This window comes from Kogia breviceps, chromosome 1 (assembly GCF_026419965.1).
Source record: "Kogia breviceps isolate mKogBre1 chromosome 1, mKogBre1 haplotype 1, whole genome shotgun sequence".
Lineage (NCBI taxonomy): Eukaryota > Metazoa > Chordata > Mammalia > Artiodactyla > Physeteridae > Kogia > Kogia breviceps.
Genome location: NC_081310.1, coordinates 60,055,257 through 60,073,248, shown reverse-complemented (window position 1 = coordinate 60,073,248; position 17,992 = coordinate 60,055,257). Strand labels below are relative to the sequence as shown.

The window sequence follows — 17,992 nt, the reverse complement described above, 5'->3', positions numbered from 1 at the left end:
AAAATTATTTTTATAAGTATAGACTTCGAATATATTAAGTTTCAAAATTATCATTATGGCATAAAGACTATAACTTTTTATTACATAGCACAGCTGGTTCTCCTCAGTTTTAGACATGGTTGAAGTTAAGGGAAAATAAGGCAGAGCTAGCAGACTGGCTGTACCTTTGGGAAGCCTAGTCTGTCCCAGGGAATATCCACAACTCAATTTCATTGTAATATCCAGAGCTGGTGAAGCTTTTAGGTCCTTCCCCATACTGAACAAACACTCAACAAGCCTGAAAAGAGTATTTCCCCATTGTAATCAAGAAAATTACTTCCTGTTTTATAAATATTCAAGGATTTTATGACACAATAGAGGGAAACAGATAAATACATCATTTCAACGAAGTATTGTGGTTATTATCAAGGGATCTGCACAATCTACTCAGGGGAGTAAACCCATAGTTTCCCTGGGGTGGAATCAGAGATGATCTTAGGAGAGAACTGCATCTTTAAAAAAATCATTGCAATACCAGAGAACATGAATAACAGCAGAATTGGGATACTTGATTCAAATAATAACTAACATACTAGTATTTCTGTTTTGAAGCTTTTTAATTCATAAAATTAAAATGTAAGACTAGGTATTTAATGCAGTTTAAATTTTAAAATCATACATTAAGTAAAATGAAAAATTACAAAAATTTAAACATTAAATATAAATCATTACCTATATCAGTTGTTGGCAGGTAAAACAAATAAAGTGTTACAAACTAATATACACACTACATGAAATAAAGAAAATGTAATTAATCATGAAAAATAGAAGATGAAATATGATATCTCTTTTTTAAAGAAAGATGTTTCTTTAAGTGTCAATTGGTTTTTATTAGATAGTGAACTTATTTTTGTGCACATTTTTCCAGTTGCTGAAAAAGCTCTTTCTAATTCTACACTAGTTGGAAGAGGACATATTGGTTATTAGCTAACTCCAGATATTTTCTTTTTACTCCATCTCCAAATGATCTCTGTCTCTGTCTCTGTCTGTCTCTCTCTTCCTGACTTTGATGACATATTTTTAATAGCTATCTTTTCCATGGGTTGTGATCTTTTTATTGACAGCAAGCTGTTGTTCTAATTCTTTCAAAAGAGATATTACAGTTCTCTTTTGGCTTCTTTAGTTTCATGGTGGGATTCCATGCAGAGAGTTTCTTGCATTAGTTCCAATACTGGCATTTTCATATTCTATTTGTTCAGAAGTTCCTGGAACACAAATAAGTATTATTTTTCCAATAGGAGATTTTCCTTTCAATTGTCATTAATTCTTCCTCTTAAGAATTATGGAGACAGTGAAGAATTTAATCTAAACAAGTAAGCAGTTTGATTAGAAATTGTAAGCCAGTTTAATATGTAAATGATTCAAATTTCAGAAATTTTAGAATAATGGTTTTATTCCAACAAAAAATACTGATCTTCTGGTATCATAGTATATGAAACACTAAAAAATTTTTTAAAAACCGATATTGCATTTACTAGCTTAAAAGTGAAATGTAATCGACATAATACAAGGCAGATGTGTGGTTCAGTCCTAGCATTAAAAGAATCACAAATCCAGCAACCTGAAGTAATTAAAATAGAAATTCAAATCTTTACTATACCCTCTGAAGAAAATCCCCAAGGAGAAATACTTACTTAAAACTTCAACAAAATCCCCTTTCTTTATCACAATTGCCTGGAACATGTCTGGAAAGTTACTCAAAAGTCTTCCTTCTTTGTTCATTACCAAAGTTCTTAGAACTTTCATTTGAACACATACAGGGTGAATTCTTGTCTTCCCATTATGCTTCACCTTCCAGAATTACCATTTGTTCTTTTACTTGTAACCATCCCCTCTTTCCCATGAAGGTCTCCTGTGTCCTCAGGTTAAAGATGCAACAGGAGGTAAGGGACTTAAGGTAGGTCCTATATTCTTTCAAGGATCATGACTACATTGAGAAGGAGGAAGATAGATCAGTAGCCTGAGGAGGACACAATGTTGAGGGAGGGATAATTTTTTGCATTGCTTTTGAATATAAGAAACATTAACATGTTTATAAGATAAGGAAAAGGGGCCAAATGGAAAGAGAGACATTAAAAACACAGAAAAGATGGACTAGAATAACCCAAAGATGGAGGTCCCAGGCCTTTGCACATGCTGCTCTTCTCTTGCCTGAGACTCCCTTCTATTCCATCTGGCTGTCTACTGCTTATTATTCAGGACTCAATTCAGAAATCAGATCCTACAGAAAGTCTTATAGGATTCCCCCCTCCATGTTTCCATAGCTACTGAAGCTCATCCTAGTGTGGCCCTCACCCCTGTATTTAATGGCCTTGTGCACTTGCAGACTCCATCACTAAAGACCAGGTCTACAAAGCAATCTTGAGAAAGAAAAACAGAGTTGGAGGAATCAGGCTTCCTGACCTCAAACTATACTACAAAGCTACAGTAATCAAGACAGTATGGTACTGGCACAAAAACAGAAATATAGATCAATGGTACAGGACAGAAAGCCAGAGATAAACCCATGCACATATAGTCACCTAATTTATAACAAAGGAGGCAAGAACATACAATTGAGAAAAGACAGCCTCTTCAATAAGTGGTGCTGGGAAAACTGGACAGCCATGTGTAAAAGAATGAAATTAGAACACTCCCTAACACCATGCACAAAAATAAACTCCAAATGGATTAAAGACCTAAATGTAAGACCAGACAGGAAAAACACTCTTTGACATAAACTACAGCAAGATCTTTTTTGACCCACATCCTAGAGTAATGAAAATAAAACCAAAAATAAACAAATGCGACCTAATTAAACTTAAAAGCTTTTGCACAGCAAAGGAAACCGTAAATAAGATGAAAAGACAACCCTCAGAATGGGAGAAAATATTTGCAAATGAAGCAATGGACAAAGGATTAACCTCCAAAATATACAAACAGCTCATGGAGCTCAATATCGAAAAAACACACAACCCAATTAAAAAATGGGCAGAAGACCTAAATAGACATTTCAACAAAGAAGACATACAGATGGCCAAGAGGCACATGAAAAGATGCTCAACATCACTAATTATTAGAGAAATGCAAATCAAAACTACAATGAGGTAACACCTCACACTGGTCAGAATGGCCATCATCCAAAAATCTACAAACAATAAATGTTGGAGAGGGTGTGGAGAAAAGTGAACCCTTTTGCACTGTTGGTGGGAATATAAATTGATACAGCCACTATGGAAACAGTATGGAGCTTCCTTAAAAAACTAAAAATAGAACTATCATAATGACCCAGCAATCCCACTCCTGGGCATATCCCTGAGAAAACCATAATTCAAAAGGACACATGTACCCCAATGTTCACTGCAGCACTATTTACAATAGCCAGGACATGGAAACAACCTAAATGTCCAATGATAGATGAATGGATAAAGAAGATGTGGTACATATATGCAATGGAATATTACTCAGCCATGAAAAGGAACAAAACTGGGTCATATGTGGAGATGTGGTTGGACCTCGAGTCTGTCATACAGAGTGAAGTACGTCAGAAAGAGAAAAACAAATAGCGTATATTAACGTGTATACGTGGAATTTAGAAAAATGGTACAGGTGAACCTATTTGTAGGGCAAGAATAGAGATGTAGATGTAGGGAATGGACATGTGGACCTGGGGGGAAAGGGGTGGGTGGGACGAATTGGGAGATTAGGTTTGACAGAAATACACTATTATGTGTAAAATAGATAGCTAATGGAAACCTACTGTATAGCACAGGGAGCTCAGCCATGCTCTGTGACGACCTGGATGGGTGGGATGGGGGGGTGGGAGGGAGGTCCAAGAGGGAGGGGATATAGGTATACATGTAGTTGATTCACTTCATTGTACAGCAGAAGCTAACACAACATTGTAAAGCAATTTTACTCCAATAATAATAATTTTTTTAAAAAGACCAGGTCCAGTTGATCCTTATAACCCCAACCTCAGGCAGAGGAAGTGGTGCACACTGTAGCAGGTTCTCAATTAACATTTGCTGAATAAATGAATGAATGCTTTAAAGAGTGGAAGAGGTGGGCTTCCCTGGTGGCACAGTGGTTAAGAATCCGCCTGCCAATGCAGGGGACACAGGTTTGAGCCCTGGTCCAGGTAGATGCCACATGCCGTGGAGCAGCTAAGCCCATGTGCCACAACTACTGAGCCTGCGTGCCACAACTACTGAAGCCCACACACCTAGAGCCTGCGCTCCGCAATAAGAGAAGCCACCAAAATGAGAAGCCCACGCACCGCAAGAAAGAGTAGCCTCCCGCTCACCGCAACTAGAGAAAGTCCGCATGCAGCAACGAAGCCCAAAAATTAAATAAGTAAATAAATTAAAAAATAAAGAGAGGAAGAGGTGGTCACACAACCATAAAAATAGGATGAGTCTTCTTTTTGAAAGAAACTACTTAAAACCATCATTTTCGTGGTCTCTTTAACTAAGATAGGAATCCTGACAGCTCCCATATCATCTGAAGGCCCAAAGAGAAAGTATAAAAGGAACTAAATATCCTTCAATTTAAAATAACTAATTGATTCCAAGACGGGTGGGCTGTGGAAGGCAGCCCACTTCAAATCCCATGTAGCCTATCTCAAGTCCCAAACATGCCCTTCTTCTTTAAGGCTTTAGATGTAACCGTTCCAGAGAATTAATGTTTGTTTTAAGCAATATATTATTTAATATAACATGTATTATCTCACAGTTTACATGGGTCAGGAATCAGAGCATGGGTTAGCTGGGTCCTCTGGGTCAGGGTCTCTCACAGGGCTGCTGTTAAGGTGTTGCCCGAGGCTGTAGTAATCGCAAGGATGAGCTGAGGAAGAATGTGCTTCCAAGCTCACTCACATGATTGTTGGCAGGATTTAGTTTGTCATGAGCTGTTGGGCTGAAGTTTTCAGTTCTTTGCTGACTATTGGCCGTTGGCTTCCCTCAGTTTCTTACCATGTGGGCTTCTCTACAGGGTATCTCACAACATGGCAGCTGACTTCATCAGAGAGGCAAGTGGGAAGACCCAAAGGGAAAGTGTGAATAGGATGGGAATCAGTCTTTTATAACCTAATCTCAATAGCGACAACCCATCATGTTTGCTCTATTATATTTATTAGTGTCAAGTCACTGGGTTCCACTCACACCCAAGGGGAAGGGAATATACAATGGAGTGAATATCTGGAGAACAGATCACCAGGAACCATTCTAGAAGCTGCCTGCGCAATGGTGTGTTCACGTTGTGTCATCAGGTACAGTAGTAGAGCAACAGTTGTGCAATTTACACCGATAGGTACATCAAAGAGAGGACCCAACCCAGAAGTCCTACATCTGTCTTGGACCCACTATGAGAGCAGGTGTGTCAAATCTCCCCACTGCTACATGTCAAAAAAAAAAAAATCTGTGGGACTTAGCATCCCTGACCAGCCTCTAAAACCACAGGGCACAACTTCAGATCAAATGATGCAAATTTATAGAACTGTACAAATGAGGCAAGAAGGATGAATCCAGGGAGTCATGCTCCTCCTTGGTTTACCAAAAGGTTGGTAGGATTTTCAGGGGAAAGAATTAAAGAGGCTGAAAAGAAGAAAGGTAGAATCTTAGCCTAGTTCCTCAGAAAGCAGAGCCTGAAACGAAGGCTGAAGTCTACATTTTTTTTTCTATTTCTTTCTTTATTTAATTAATTTATTTATTTTCACTGCGTTGGGTCTTTGTTGCTACATGCGGGCTTTCTCTAGTTGAGGCAAGTGGGGGCTACTCGTCTTTGCAATGCATGGGCTTCTCACTGCAGTGGCTTCTCTTGCTGTGGAGCATGGGCTCTAGGCATGCGGGCTTCAGTAGTTGCAGCACGTGGGCTCAGTAGTTGTGGCTTGCGGGTTCTAGAGTGCAGGCTCAGCAGTTGTGGCGCACAGGCTTAGTTGCTCCGCGGCATGTGGGATCTTCCCGGAACAGGGCACAAACCCGTGTCTCCTGCATTGGCAGGCGGATTCTTAACCACTGCACCACCAGGGAAGCCCTGAAGTCTAATTCTTTATTGAGGAATGTGAACTAGGGAGTAGGAGCAAGGGATGGGGTATAGAGTCAGGGAAGATGGAAAACTGATGCAAAGATGCATCATCAAGTTGGCCATCACTATGGGTGACTGGCTGTGGGATCCAGTGGGACTACCAAGGAGTCCCCTGAAATGCATCTCAGGACAATCAATTAGGGATAAAAGGGGGGTAATATTCTTCAGTCAAATCCCATCCCCCATTGCTCAAAGGTCCCCCCAAGGGCATGAGCCCCACTACTTCTGGGTTGCATAAGCATGAGTACCATGGTGGGTTGACACAGTGTTCTTCACCATGGAGCCAGCAGACAAACCCCAAGTGGAGGGTGAGGGGCAAGATTACAATTCAAGATTATGAGCCCCTTAAGGTCATGGACTATGCATTATTCATCTTTGTGTTCCAAATAGCTCAAAATTTTGATGGATAAATGTTTGTGGAATAATGAAGGAATGAATTTTAAAGCCTCTAGATTCACTGAATGTAGTTTGTGACTTACTTGCTCCTTCAAACTTTCTACTGAAAAAGTAGAAAAAAATTCAAGAACCAGGAAAGCCATTTCTGGTTTATTAATAAATAGGAAGAAAAATATGAAGACTGAGTTAGTCTGAAAACCTAACAACTTAACACCTTAAAACACAGCTTTTGCTTTATAATAGTTAAAAATTTAAAACATTTGGTTGGTTAAAATAATTGCATGTATATTTATAATTTATTCCATTCCACAGAAATTGAAAATAGTTTTATATGTGTTTGTAGAGAAAAAAATATACAATTACCTAAGGCTTGTTTAAAATAGTATTATTGGGCTTCCCTGGTGGCGCAGTGGTTGAGAGTCCGCCTGCCGATGCAGGGGACACGGGTTTGTGCCCCGGTCCGAGAAGATCCCACATGCCGCGGAGCAACTGGGCCTGTGAGACATGGCCGCTGAGCCTGCGCTTCCGGAGCCTGTGCTCCGCAATGGGAGAGGCCACAACAGTGAGAGGCCAGCGTACCGCAAAAAAATAATAATAAAATAAAATAGTATTATTCACAGTGAGGTGTTAAACCCCTGAGGATATTCAGTGGTGGGTTCACAAAACTTACAAAGTAAATATGCCATATCTTCCAGAAACAAGAGTGTTACAATGATTTTTCCTCTTTGCGCTCTGTTGCGAGAAATGGCATGAGCCACCGCCATGTTGCAGAACACCTGTGGGTTAAGCGTATACTTCCCTTTCAAGGGCAGGTGGGCCTTATAAGAAGGATGGAGCAGGATGTTTACTGATTGCTAGTCTTTTCTTTAGGGGCTAGAACTCGCTCTCCCTGCCCCACCTCCTTGCAAAGAGGGGGACATATCAACTTGGATTTCCCCCAAGAAACTTAGGGCTCATCCAGCCCTTCTCTTCCTTCAGATTGGGGTGGATCTTTGGGTGATATGAAAGGAAGCAGTTTTAGTATCAGAAAAAGTTTATTAGAAAATTCTCATCCTGAGCTAGTGTAGCATGTGATGTGGTATTGCCATTCATTAAAACCAACTGGAGGAAACATGCTTGGTTCCAACGTGGTCCTTGTATAAAAAGCAGTTTCTGACGTGAAAAAAAAAACAAGAAATTTATTTAAAATGCACAGGTTGTGAGAAAAAAATAACCTTTAGGTTAAATAGGAAAATGAATGTTTATAAAGTAAATAGAATAAAGTGGAACAAAATCCTTACTAGGATTTTAAATCAATTGAGTTTAATTGAAATCCCCCCAATTCCAAAATGGCAGTAACAAGATGCCATCTCAGCAGATGATCTTGACCCTTAATTCATAGACAAGAATGATACCTTCAGGCATGAAATACCCCAAATGTCCAGCACCCTCTCCTACAGACTTACCTACAAGTATCTCCTTTTTAGCTTTCTCTAGTTTCAGAGGATGAGGTGTACTGCCTCTTGGTCAAGACCAATCCAGCCACCTTGTCCTTGTTGCTCCTTCATTCTTCAAAGTCTTGCTCCATCAGTTAATCTCTCTCTGCTCTTGTTTCTTCAGCTCCTTTCTCATTACTGGTTTCTTCCCCTACAATATTTATGAAATGCTTAAGAATCTACTTTTCCAAAACATCCCTTCTTTGTCTCAGATACACAAAATAACTATTTCATGGAGATTCTTGTTTAGAAGATTCTGGGTCTTCCTTGGGTAATGCAGGTCTGTGAGCTGTTTGTTACTGATCAGAGATTGAGATAAGGAAGTTTCATCAAAGTGTAAAGCAACTACACCAATAAGCACACAGTTTCATTCAGCTGACTTTTTTTTTTTAAGTAAGACTTTCTCAATGAAATAAACTGTGTTCGTTTATATCCTGGCACCTTACCTCACTATGGTTATGGTCTAGTAATGAACAGTTTGTGGACTGGCACCCGTCAGTGGACTAGCTTGTTTGTGGACTACACACCGAGTAATACTGATTGGAGTGACAATAATGCAAATCTCACTATATCCCCACACCAACATCCTACCCCAGTCAAGTGAGGCTGGAGAGAGAATTGTCAGAATTAACTCAGTTTGGTGTTCAGATTACACTTCTAAGATATAGATCACGTATGTGTGAATCAACATCCCTCTAGAAAACTGTTTTTCAAACTACAGATCTTGACCCAAACTACTTGCTAAGAACTGTTTTATGGAACTTTTGATTGAGTTATATTTATATATTGTTGATAGGTTATTGTTTAAAAATATTCATTCCCCTTATCTCCGTGAGTATACTTTTCCGTCCTTGACTTAGGGCTTGCCATTGACTTGCTCTAGCCAGTGTAATGTTAGATGTGACATGATCAAAGGTTTGAAGAATATTTGTGCAACTGGGCTTACTATTTTGCACCTCCGCCACTTCCGTAAGAAAAATATGCTCAGGCTAGTCCACGAGTATCAGTAATAGGATGAGAGACACACATGGGGCAGAACCACCCAACCTAGACCCCGCCAGCCAGGATCAGTTTACATCAGCTAACCACCCACCAACCCACAGACCCATGAGCAAGCCCTGCCAAGATCAGCCGTGACACCCAGCTGAGTCCAGCATAGATCAGCTGACCCTAACCAACACACAACTGAATGAAAGAAATGCTTGCTCTTGTATATCCCTAAGATGTTCTGGATGTTTCATTACAAACAAATAGCTGATTGATACACATTTATATGTCTGTATTGGGTTGACAATATAATGTGTATTGCAGTGGATAACAAAAGGTTTGAAAGCCACTGGTCTAGAAAAATACCATGTTTCTCCTGCATTCCTTGCTATTTTTTTAACATCTTTATTTGAGTATAACTGTTTTACAATAGTGTGTTAGTTTCTCCTTTACAACAAAGTAAATCAGTTATACATATACATATGTTCCCATATCTCTTCCCTCTTGCGTCACCCACCCTTGCTATTTAATGAGCTTAAAGGAAGTTCCTGTCTGTGAGTGGCTGCTTGCAGTAATAAAGAATGAAGGTAAACAGAGAGAGAATAGAGCTGAGAGATGAGAAATGAGGGGTGTGTGTGTGGGGGGATGCAGAAAGAGACAGAGACTTAATAGCAACTAGACTTTATTTTATATGCTGAGGTCCCTAAAATTGACTGTTTCCTGTTGCTTCTTCGTTGAGAAGCTTTTCTCAAGTTCTAATACAATAGTATTTATTAATAGTATTAAGTTCTGGTTTTCACACTGGCATATATTCATTCTGTTTCTAATCCATCTCCTTGCAGTATTCTTAGCTTAAACCATATATAAAATTAAATGTTGGAAAGAAAGGTAGGATTTTTCTTCACAATTTAATTCATCCTACCCATTATCATTACATCTCAAACTATAAAATGTTGGAGGCTTCACAGATGCTTAAATATCTTATAATTAAAACTTTAGTTTCAAAATGCAATTCATGGCTCAGAAGTAATGAGAAGTAATAATTTCTAATAACTGTCTCAATAACTCCCATTATTATAAATTTTATATTTACCATGTTTTCAGTGCTCCATTTAAGAGGGCTGCCCACCAGGTGAGGGTTACAGCAGTTAAGACCTGTAGGGTGAGTCACCCACAGTAAGGGCTGAGGGACAGTGGAGGAGGTAAAAGCCTTTTTTGGGAGGGAAGGGGATTTATTTATTTTTGAATTTTATTTATTTAGTTTTTATACAGCAGGTTCTTATTAGTTATCTATTTTATACATATTATATATGTCAATCCCAATCTCCCAGCTCATCCCCAACCCCCCCCCAGCCCCCTACCCTGGTAAAGGCCTTTTGAAGACCAACAAAAACACCCCCAGAATTTGGAACTGCCATAACCTGCGAGTGTTAGAGAAGCAGCAGTAATGACAGAGTGAAGTTTACCACCCTAAGAATAGTGAAGTAAGAAGTCAATCTGCCTCCATTCTTCTTCTTCCCTGGATCCACTTCAAAGGGCTGGGGGATGACAGGGGGAGAGGGTCCCATACCCACTGCAAACCCCACAAATTTGGCCTATGTTAAATAGAACCGCATTACTCTGATAACCAAAAGTAATGGAATTAGACTAAGATGTAGCTAAGAAACCCTGTATCCAGAGGGAAAGGGGGACTTTTTAACAGTTACTTTTTAAAAATCCTGTTTATATCCTAATAAGTTGAGATTCTTTAGGGAAACTCTTTCTTTGTATTGTTATCTCTAGGAATATTTATATCCAAATAAGGGAACATTGTATATATTTGGGGTGCCATCTCCTTGGTCAGTTCTGGAGAAGCCTTGATTTTACTTCTAATCTCTATATTTAATAATAATAATTATTATTAATATCTGAATATTTACTATGTGCCAATGACTGTGTTTTTGTCAATGTCTAAGTGCCAAATTTATAGATTATTCTATACATTATATTTAGATTACTATCTCCAATCTCCCAGAATTTATTTTAGGAGCCCCTAATCTCATGAGCAGCATGTTTCTGAAACATTTTCAAGTTACTTTCACGAGTCAATTTAATGTGAGTTTGTATCCGTTTCAGAGGTTGACGCATCTAATCTTATCCCTGGATCTTCAGATTACCTCACAATTTGGATTCTATAGTTCCCTATAGACTGATTTTAATGAATATATATATATATATATATATATATTTTGGCTGCATTGGGTCTTCATTGCTGTGCGTGGGCTTTCTCTAGTTGCGGCAAGCAGGGGCTACTCTTCGCTGCAGTAGCTTCTCTTGTTGCAGAGCATGGGCTGTAGGTACATGGGCTTTCATAGTTGTGGCACACAGGCTCAGTAGTTGTGGATTGAATGCTTAGTTGCTTTGCGGCATGTGGGATCTTCCCAAACCAGGGCTAGAACCCATGTCCCCTGCATTGGCAGGCAGATTCTTAACCACTGCACCACCAGGGGAGTCCCTAATGAATATTCTTGCAAACACCCTTTTTTAAGCAAGAAAAATTGATTTGAATTCTCTTTTATGATTTGTGAAGCCAAGGGAAAGAAATGAATGAGTTGGTATATTCTGTATTGGGGCAGAATTAAAATGTAAACTTTAAACTTTTCACTGTCTAGTCTTTTTCTTTCTTTCTTTTTTTAAAATTTAGCCAAACAAATCATTATAAAATCATATTTGTATGATTTAGAAGTTTAGCAAAATTGTTTAATCACCTGCCTACTTTTAAAAGACTGTATACACATTTAAATATAATTCTCCCAGATAAAAGTCTATATTATTTTTAAAGACAGGGAGATTTCATAGTCTCCTTTCACAAACAATTCCAGAACTTAAAAAAAAATTCTTCCAGAAAATGCTCTTTATGTCTAACTGCGTAATTCATTCCTTAAACCAACAGCTACTATGCATAGGCATTGTACCCAATGCTGAGAATATAAGTTAAGACACTGTTCCTGACCTTAAGGATAAATTTCATTTATCACAGGTAGCCCACAGCCAAGTCATTTAGTATGTTGGGTAAGAAAGTCAGAATTCAAAAAGTTCTCAAAAGTTTCAGGTAAGCTAAAACAAGCCAGGTGAAATTAAATGGCAATACATTTAAACTCATTTACTGAGGAGGGAGGTGGGGGGAAGGAAAATTTAAAATCTACTAGAGTCTAAGTGGGGAGAGACCAGGCAAAACACTAACAAATGTAAAAGCCTGGAGAATGCAGTTGATTCCAGATTTAGTAACCATGTGCAGTTGTTGCCAAGAAAGCGAATTTTCGGATGGATTAATAAAAATACGGTGCAAAAAAAAGGGGTCAAAATATTTCCAATTGATTTTGTATCTATTAGATCTCACACTGTTGTTGGGGGTGTCTTATTCTAAGTATTCAACACAAACTAGAGCATGTTAATAGGACAGTTGAAAAGGTGAATGGTCTGAAAACAGTTATCACTGTAGATTTGTCAAAGAGAATGATGATGTTTACCCTAAAAGAGAAGCTGAAGTGGGACATGATTGCTGTTTCCAAATATTTAAAGGACCCATGTGACAGGGCTTGCTAGCTGCCTTTCAGTACTCATTTTTCCCTTCATCCTTAGCCACAGAGCCCTGATTCTTAGCAGAGCACTTTGACATTTCCCAGCCTCCTTTGAGGTTAGTGGGCCATGTGACTAAGTTCTGAACATTGATATATCAGCATAAATGGTATATGGTACTTCCACAAAATCTCCTTAAAGAGAAGGGGTGTGCCCTCCTGCATTTCTTCCTCTATCCTGCTGTGAGGAGTGTGATCGTGATGACTGCCCTCTAGCAGCCACTTTGGATCATAAGGGCAAAAGTGACACTCCAGGAATGGAGGAGGGGTAGGAGAGAAGGAGGCTGGGTGCCTGAAACTTCATGGCAGTTGTCATTTCAGCCAAGGAGTTTCAACTTCTGGATCCCTTTTATATGAAAAGAAATAAATTTTCATTTTGTTTAAGACACTGTTATTTGGGGTTTCTCTTATATGTAATTAAACTTTGAGTGCCAAAAAAAAAAGATATTTTCTAAGACCTAGACATCTTTTAAAAAATGAAATGATCTACTTTGTGATGCAGTTACCTATCTCTGTATCTGTTTAAATGGAGGCTGTAAGACTAGCTTCAGAAATGGTAAATATTCCAGAGGGTGAAGAGAAAGTGGGTTACCAGACCTCTGAAGTTTCTTTCAGCTTTAAGGTATGATTTCCCCCCACCCCACCCCACCTGGGGATCAGGGGCTCTAAAAAAACAAAACAAAAACACACAGCTCCTTCTGTTGAAAACATGTTTGGACTGTCCCCACCAGACCTGGTCCAACATGAGTGGCTTAGTGGTGGGTAGTCTCCTGGTCATGCTGCCTGACTCTGTCTTGGAGTTAAACTTATTCCAAGACAGGCACTTCTAAAGTAAAAATAAAGGAGAACCAAAGAGCAAATCAATAAACTCTTCAGCAAAAGTGGCGTCATAAAGACGCTCACTATGAACCTGGAAATGAATAAAACAGGACCTCTGTGGAGGTCCTTCCTGTGTGCCTATTGTAGTTGGCGAATCAAGGTGTAGCCCACAATCATCACCACGCTTAAATTTTTTTCCTTTTGTAAAATGAGGATAAAACCCTTATCGCCTTTCCATCTTTCCTCTTCTATTCTACTTCCCAGCTTCTAATAACTGTAACATTACTTTGTTTACTTTGTTACATTGTCTTAGTATTGTTTTTTAAACTATATTTACCTGTGTTTTGTCTATTAAATGATTCTTTAAACATTTATTTCCTCGGAACAGTAATACATACACATGGCAAAAGAGTCCAACCGTGAACAGAACACACAAGAGATAAAGTCTCCCTTTCATCTCAGAGTCTGACACCCATCCTCTAAGCATGTATAGGCTGCTATATATACTCGTAAGTATTTTCTAGAGGCACTATTATTTTATCTTTTACATTTAGGTCCACAATCTATTTAGAACTTGTGCATAAGTAAAATGTTCACATAAGCATCTGTTTGGGAACCCTATTCAGGTCCATTGGTCTACTTTCTAACATCTGGTAGTATAAATCTCCTAACTTTGTTCTTCCAGATTGTCTTGGCTGTTCTTGATCTTGACTTTCCATATACATTTTAGGGTCAGCTTGTCAATTTACAGACACACACACAAAATCTGCTGGGATTCTAGTAGGGATTAGACTGAACCTATAGATCATTTGAGAGAACTGACATTTTTACAATATTAAAGTCTTCTGATCCATGAGCATTGAATATCTGTCCAGCTTCTTGGGTCTTCTCTAATTTCTCTCAATAACACAATTTTCAGTACAGAGTTCTTGTACCTCTTTCATTAAAATTTATTCCCAGGTGCAGTGGGTGGGATGGTGCCCCAAAGACATTAGGTCTTAATCCCCAGAAACTGTAAAATGTTTTCTTATTTGGAAAAAGCATCTTTACAGATATGATTAAGGATCTTGAGATAGGAGATAATCCTGGACTATCCAGATGGGCCGTAAATGCCAGTAGTGTCTTTACATAATAAAGAAAAAGGGAAATTCAAGACACACACAGAGAAGGCAGCAATGTGAAGTTGGAGGCAGAATTTGGAGTGATTGTGGCCTCAAGCCAAGGAAGGCCAGCAGACACTAGGAACTGGAAAAGGCAAGGAGCAGGTTCTCCCCTAAAGCCTCTGGAGGGACCGTGGTCCTGCTGACACCTTGATTTCAGACTTTTGGTTTCTAGAACTGTGAGAGGATGAATTCATTTTAAGCTACCAAGTTTGCGGTAATTTGCTAGAGCTGCCACAGGAAACGAATAACTAGCTATTCAATATTTTTGGTGCATTTGTATTATGGTATCACTTTTAAAAAAATTCATTTTCTAATTGTTTAGTGCTGGTACACAAACTATAACTGATCTTTATATATTGACCGTATCAACTTGCTAAATTCATTATTAATATTAAATGGTTTATAAATTATTATAATTTTATATAGAGACTATCACCCTTTCTCCAAATAACAGGTTTATGTATTTCTTTCTAATCCTTATATATTTTTACCTTGCCTTTTTACAGTCGCTGGGAGGTCTAGCACAATAGTGAATTATAAATTCTTATACATTTTGATTTTGTAACTATGAAAATGTACTGTCTGTTCCAAACTTATAATATAATGAAAATAATATTTAAAAACTTTAATACAGTAAAAAAGCAGCCAAACAAAATAATCAACATCCTTCTAGTTAACAAATCCAAAGGACTTTTCTTAAACCCCTCATTACTCTGCATCCTTAGCCATTGTTTATTAACCCTTTTTAATGCTTGCTTCTTCCTTGTCCAGATTCTTTTCTTCCTCTAACCCCTTATAGACATCCCCCAAATTTTCTAAGAACTTTTCTCTTTCTATACTGTCCTTGTTCACTGTTGGGATACCATTTTGAGGCCTATTATTATTCTTCAGAACCCTTTTCTTCAGGGGCAAAACAGCAACTTGCTTCCCTTCCTTTGCCATACCCCAAGACCCTTTCTTCATCCAAGTAGAATGCAGTCTTCGCTGCTCTGCCTTCTTTGCTGTACTCAAGAAAATCATGAAATCTTCTCACTGTAAGGGTTTTACTAATAAATAGAAGTTACAGAAGTCCCCAAACTTTCACAATGTTTTGGTCCTGATCTATATACAAAAATTCCTTTCTGTAGAAAAGTGGCTGGAAGGTGTTGCAAAGTTGGGGTGTCAGAAAGCTGGCTGGACAAGCAGCCTCAGAGTGCCATTTACCTTTGTGAATTCACTCAGTTCAGGGTCTGGCCTTTGTGTTACATGACTAGAGATGCTGAATCATGATCATTAGATCTTGTGTATGAAAACCAAAATATCAATGTGTTAATTCACAATGAAAAATGTAACTGTCAAGGGAAACGACTATTCATTTCATTCGGCGAAGACATTCTCTCCTTGTAGAAAAATTATATGGGAATTAAAATAATATTCAGAACTGTATTTGGTAAGAAAAGGAATAAAAGGTTTAGTTTTATGATTCAAATATTTAATGGCATCATATCAGGTTTTGATAGAGACGAAATTACCTCCACTACTAGAACCAGATAGGTTTTGTTCCTGCTCAGGAGACCTTCCCCTTTAGACTGAGACGCTGTCAAATACTTACTTCCCAGGCTTTTCTTGGCTCAATTCCTGATTTAGACATTCCTGCTTTAGGGATGTTGTTTCTTTCAGTGAACTATTTTCTGGCCAGAGAGGCTTATTTTTGGTTTGATCCATTCTGCATTGACCTACTATAGAAATCTTCTAGGACAATCTTTATTTTTAAGTGTTTGAAGAATACCTTACTGTGGACCCCAAATACCACTCTGTATACATCTGCATACTAGATGTTCACAACAAGTCCTTACTTCTACTTACTGGTGAGCAAAATTAAAAAAAAACAAAACCCCCAAAAAATAAAAAGAGAAGAAAATCCTAAGTAGCCCCCAATGCCAGGCAGCCTGGCACAGAGCAGACGTCCTCAAATCTGGTGAACGAAAAATGCAGTTCCTACTCCTGCCTAATGAAATTCAGGAAAGCATTACAGAGCGCAACGCCTGCCAGTTTGGAAACCCTGCCAGACTGCAGCTCTGGCCTCACCTCCACTCCGGGCCTCCGCCCTCTCCAGAGTTCTGCTCCAAGGCTCGACCCCAGGTCAGCGCACTAAGGAAGTGCCAACTGGGCAAGGACCCTGTCCTAATTTTATTTCACAACTGACAGCACCCACTCCCCTAAAGAAATAGCAAGGACAAAAAAAAAAAAAAGGTAAGCGAAGGAAAACGGAGGAGAAAGGTTACCAAAACAACCCAACAAAAACAACCACCTTTTAGCAATATACAGCTGTATTGCTCTGCACTGGAAACTCATCTCGGAAGCCTCAGTCTCTCCAGGTTATCAGGCCCCAGTTCTGAGGATCAGAGACAAAACTGCAGCGTCTGGATGGTTGGGATCGAGCCTACTTCTCCGGCCACCTGGGCCTCGGGACCCTAAGACCGCCCTACTCTACCGCGGGCAAGCGCGCGACCCTAGCTCGACGCTGTTGGAAAAGCCCTGAAACTGGGCAGCCGGTCCTCCGCAGCATCTCAAGAGGGCCGCGCTCCCGCCGAAGCCTGCCCTGACATCGCGCCGCACAACCCCCCAGAAAAAAGGGGGGCCGCTCCCAGAACTCGGGCGCCTAGGGTCGCAGCCGGCCCTTTCTCAGGCCGGCCGCGTTCCTTCCGCCCAGAGAGGGCAAAGAGTCCGGATGCCTCGCGTGCGCCTCCGCCCGCGCTCCGGAGCGCCCCCTAGAAAGGAAGCCCGAGAGGCGGCCGTGCCTCTGCGGCGATTTTATTAGCTCTCGGTTGGGGTTGCCCGGTCCGTCGGCTAGCGGGGCTTCCCCTCCCCTCCCCCTCTTCCCCGGCGCCCCTCCTGCCCTACCCCGCCCGGCGGCCGGAACCTCCCTGCGGGGCGGAGTGATACCGGCGGCGCCGTAGAGCGCGGCGCGGCCGAGAGGGGCTCCGGGGACTGCGCGGGGCGGCCGGCGGGCGGAGGAGGAGGGGAGAGAGGCGGGGCCGGGGCGGGTTGTTGTGAGGAGACTGCGCTACTGCCGGACCGGGGCGGTTATGGCGGCTCCATATTAACACCCTCCTCCTCCTCCGCCGCCGCCACCGCCGTCTCCTCCTCCTCCTCCTTTCCCTCCCGCCCGCGCTCGTGAGCCATCTCCCCCTTCACCCTGACGCCTACCTCTTCTCCTCACCTTTCCCCCTCCCCTCTTCTACCATGCCCGGCATGATGGAGAAAGGGCCCGAGTTACTGGGGAAGAACCGATCGGCCAACGGCAGCGCTAAGAGCCCGGCAGGCGGCGGTGGCAGCGGCGCCTCATCCACCAACGGCGGGCTGCACTTCTCGGAGCCCGAGAGCGGCTGCAGCAGCGACGACGAGCACGGTGGTAGCCTCGAACTCCTCCCAGCCAGCCCGCCTGCCCCCC

The 17,992-nt window shown here is 40.6% G+C and overlaps 1 protein-coding gene and 1 long non-coding RNA gene across 5 annotated transcripts in view; one reads left to right on the top strand and one right to left on the bottom strand.

The window, feature by feature from the left end:
* Positions 1-587: 587 nt before the first annotated feature.
* On the bottom strand, positions 588-17,958 carry LOC131763784 (uncharacterized). The gene is made up of 3 exons (XR_009337653.2): positions 17,762-17,958; positions 7,944-8,124; positions 588-1,244 (listed from the first exon to the last, which is right to left on the bottom strand). It is a non-coding gene; the product is annotated as an uncharacterized lncRNA (long non-coding RNA).
* Positions 17,586-17,992, top strand: part of RCOR3 (REST corepressor 3) — a 50,610-nt gene continuing 50,203 nt past the window's right edge. Inside the window, exon 1 of one of the 4 annotated variants that reach the window (XM_059076135.2) lies at positions 17,586-17,950. In XM_059076135.2, coding sequence (XP_058932118.1) covers positions 17,785-17,950 — 166 coding nt within the window. In that variant the 5' untranslated portion in view covers positions 17,586-17,784. Of the gene's footprint in view, positions 17,954-17,992 lie in introns of all 4 variants that reach the window. The other 3 variants (XM_059076151.2, XM_059076125.2, XM_059076142.2) reach the window with 3 other exon arrangements.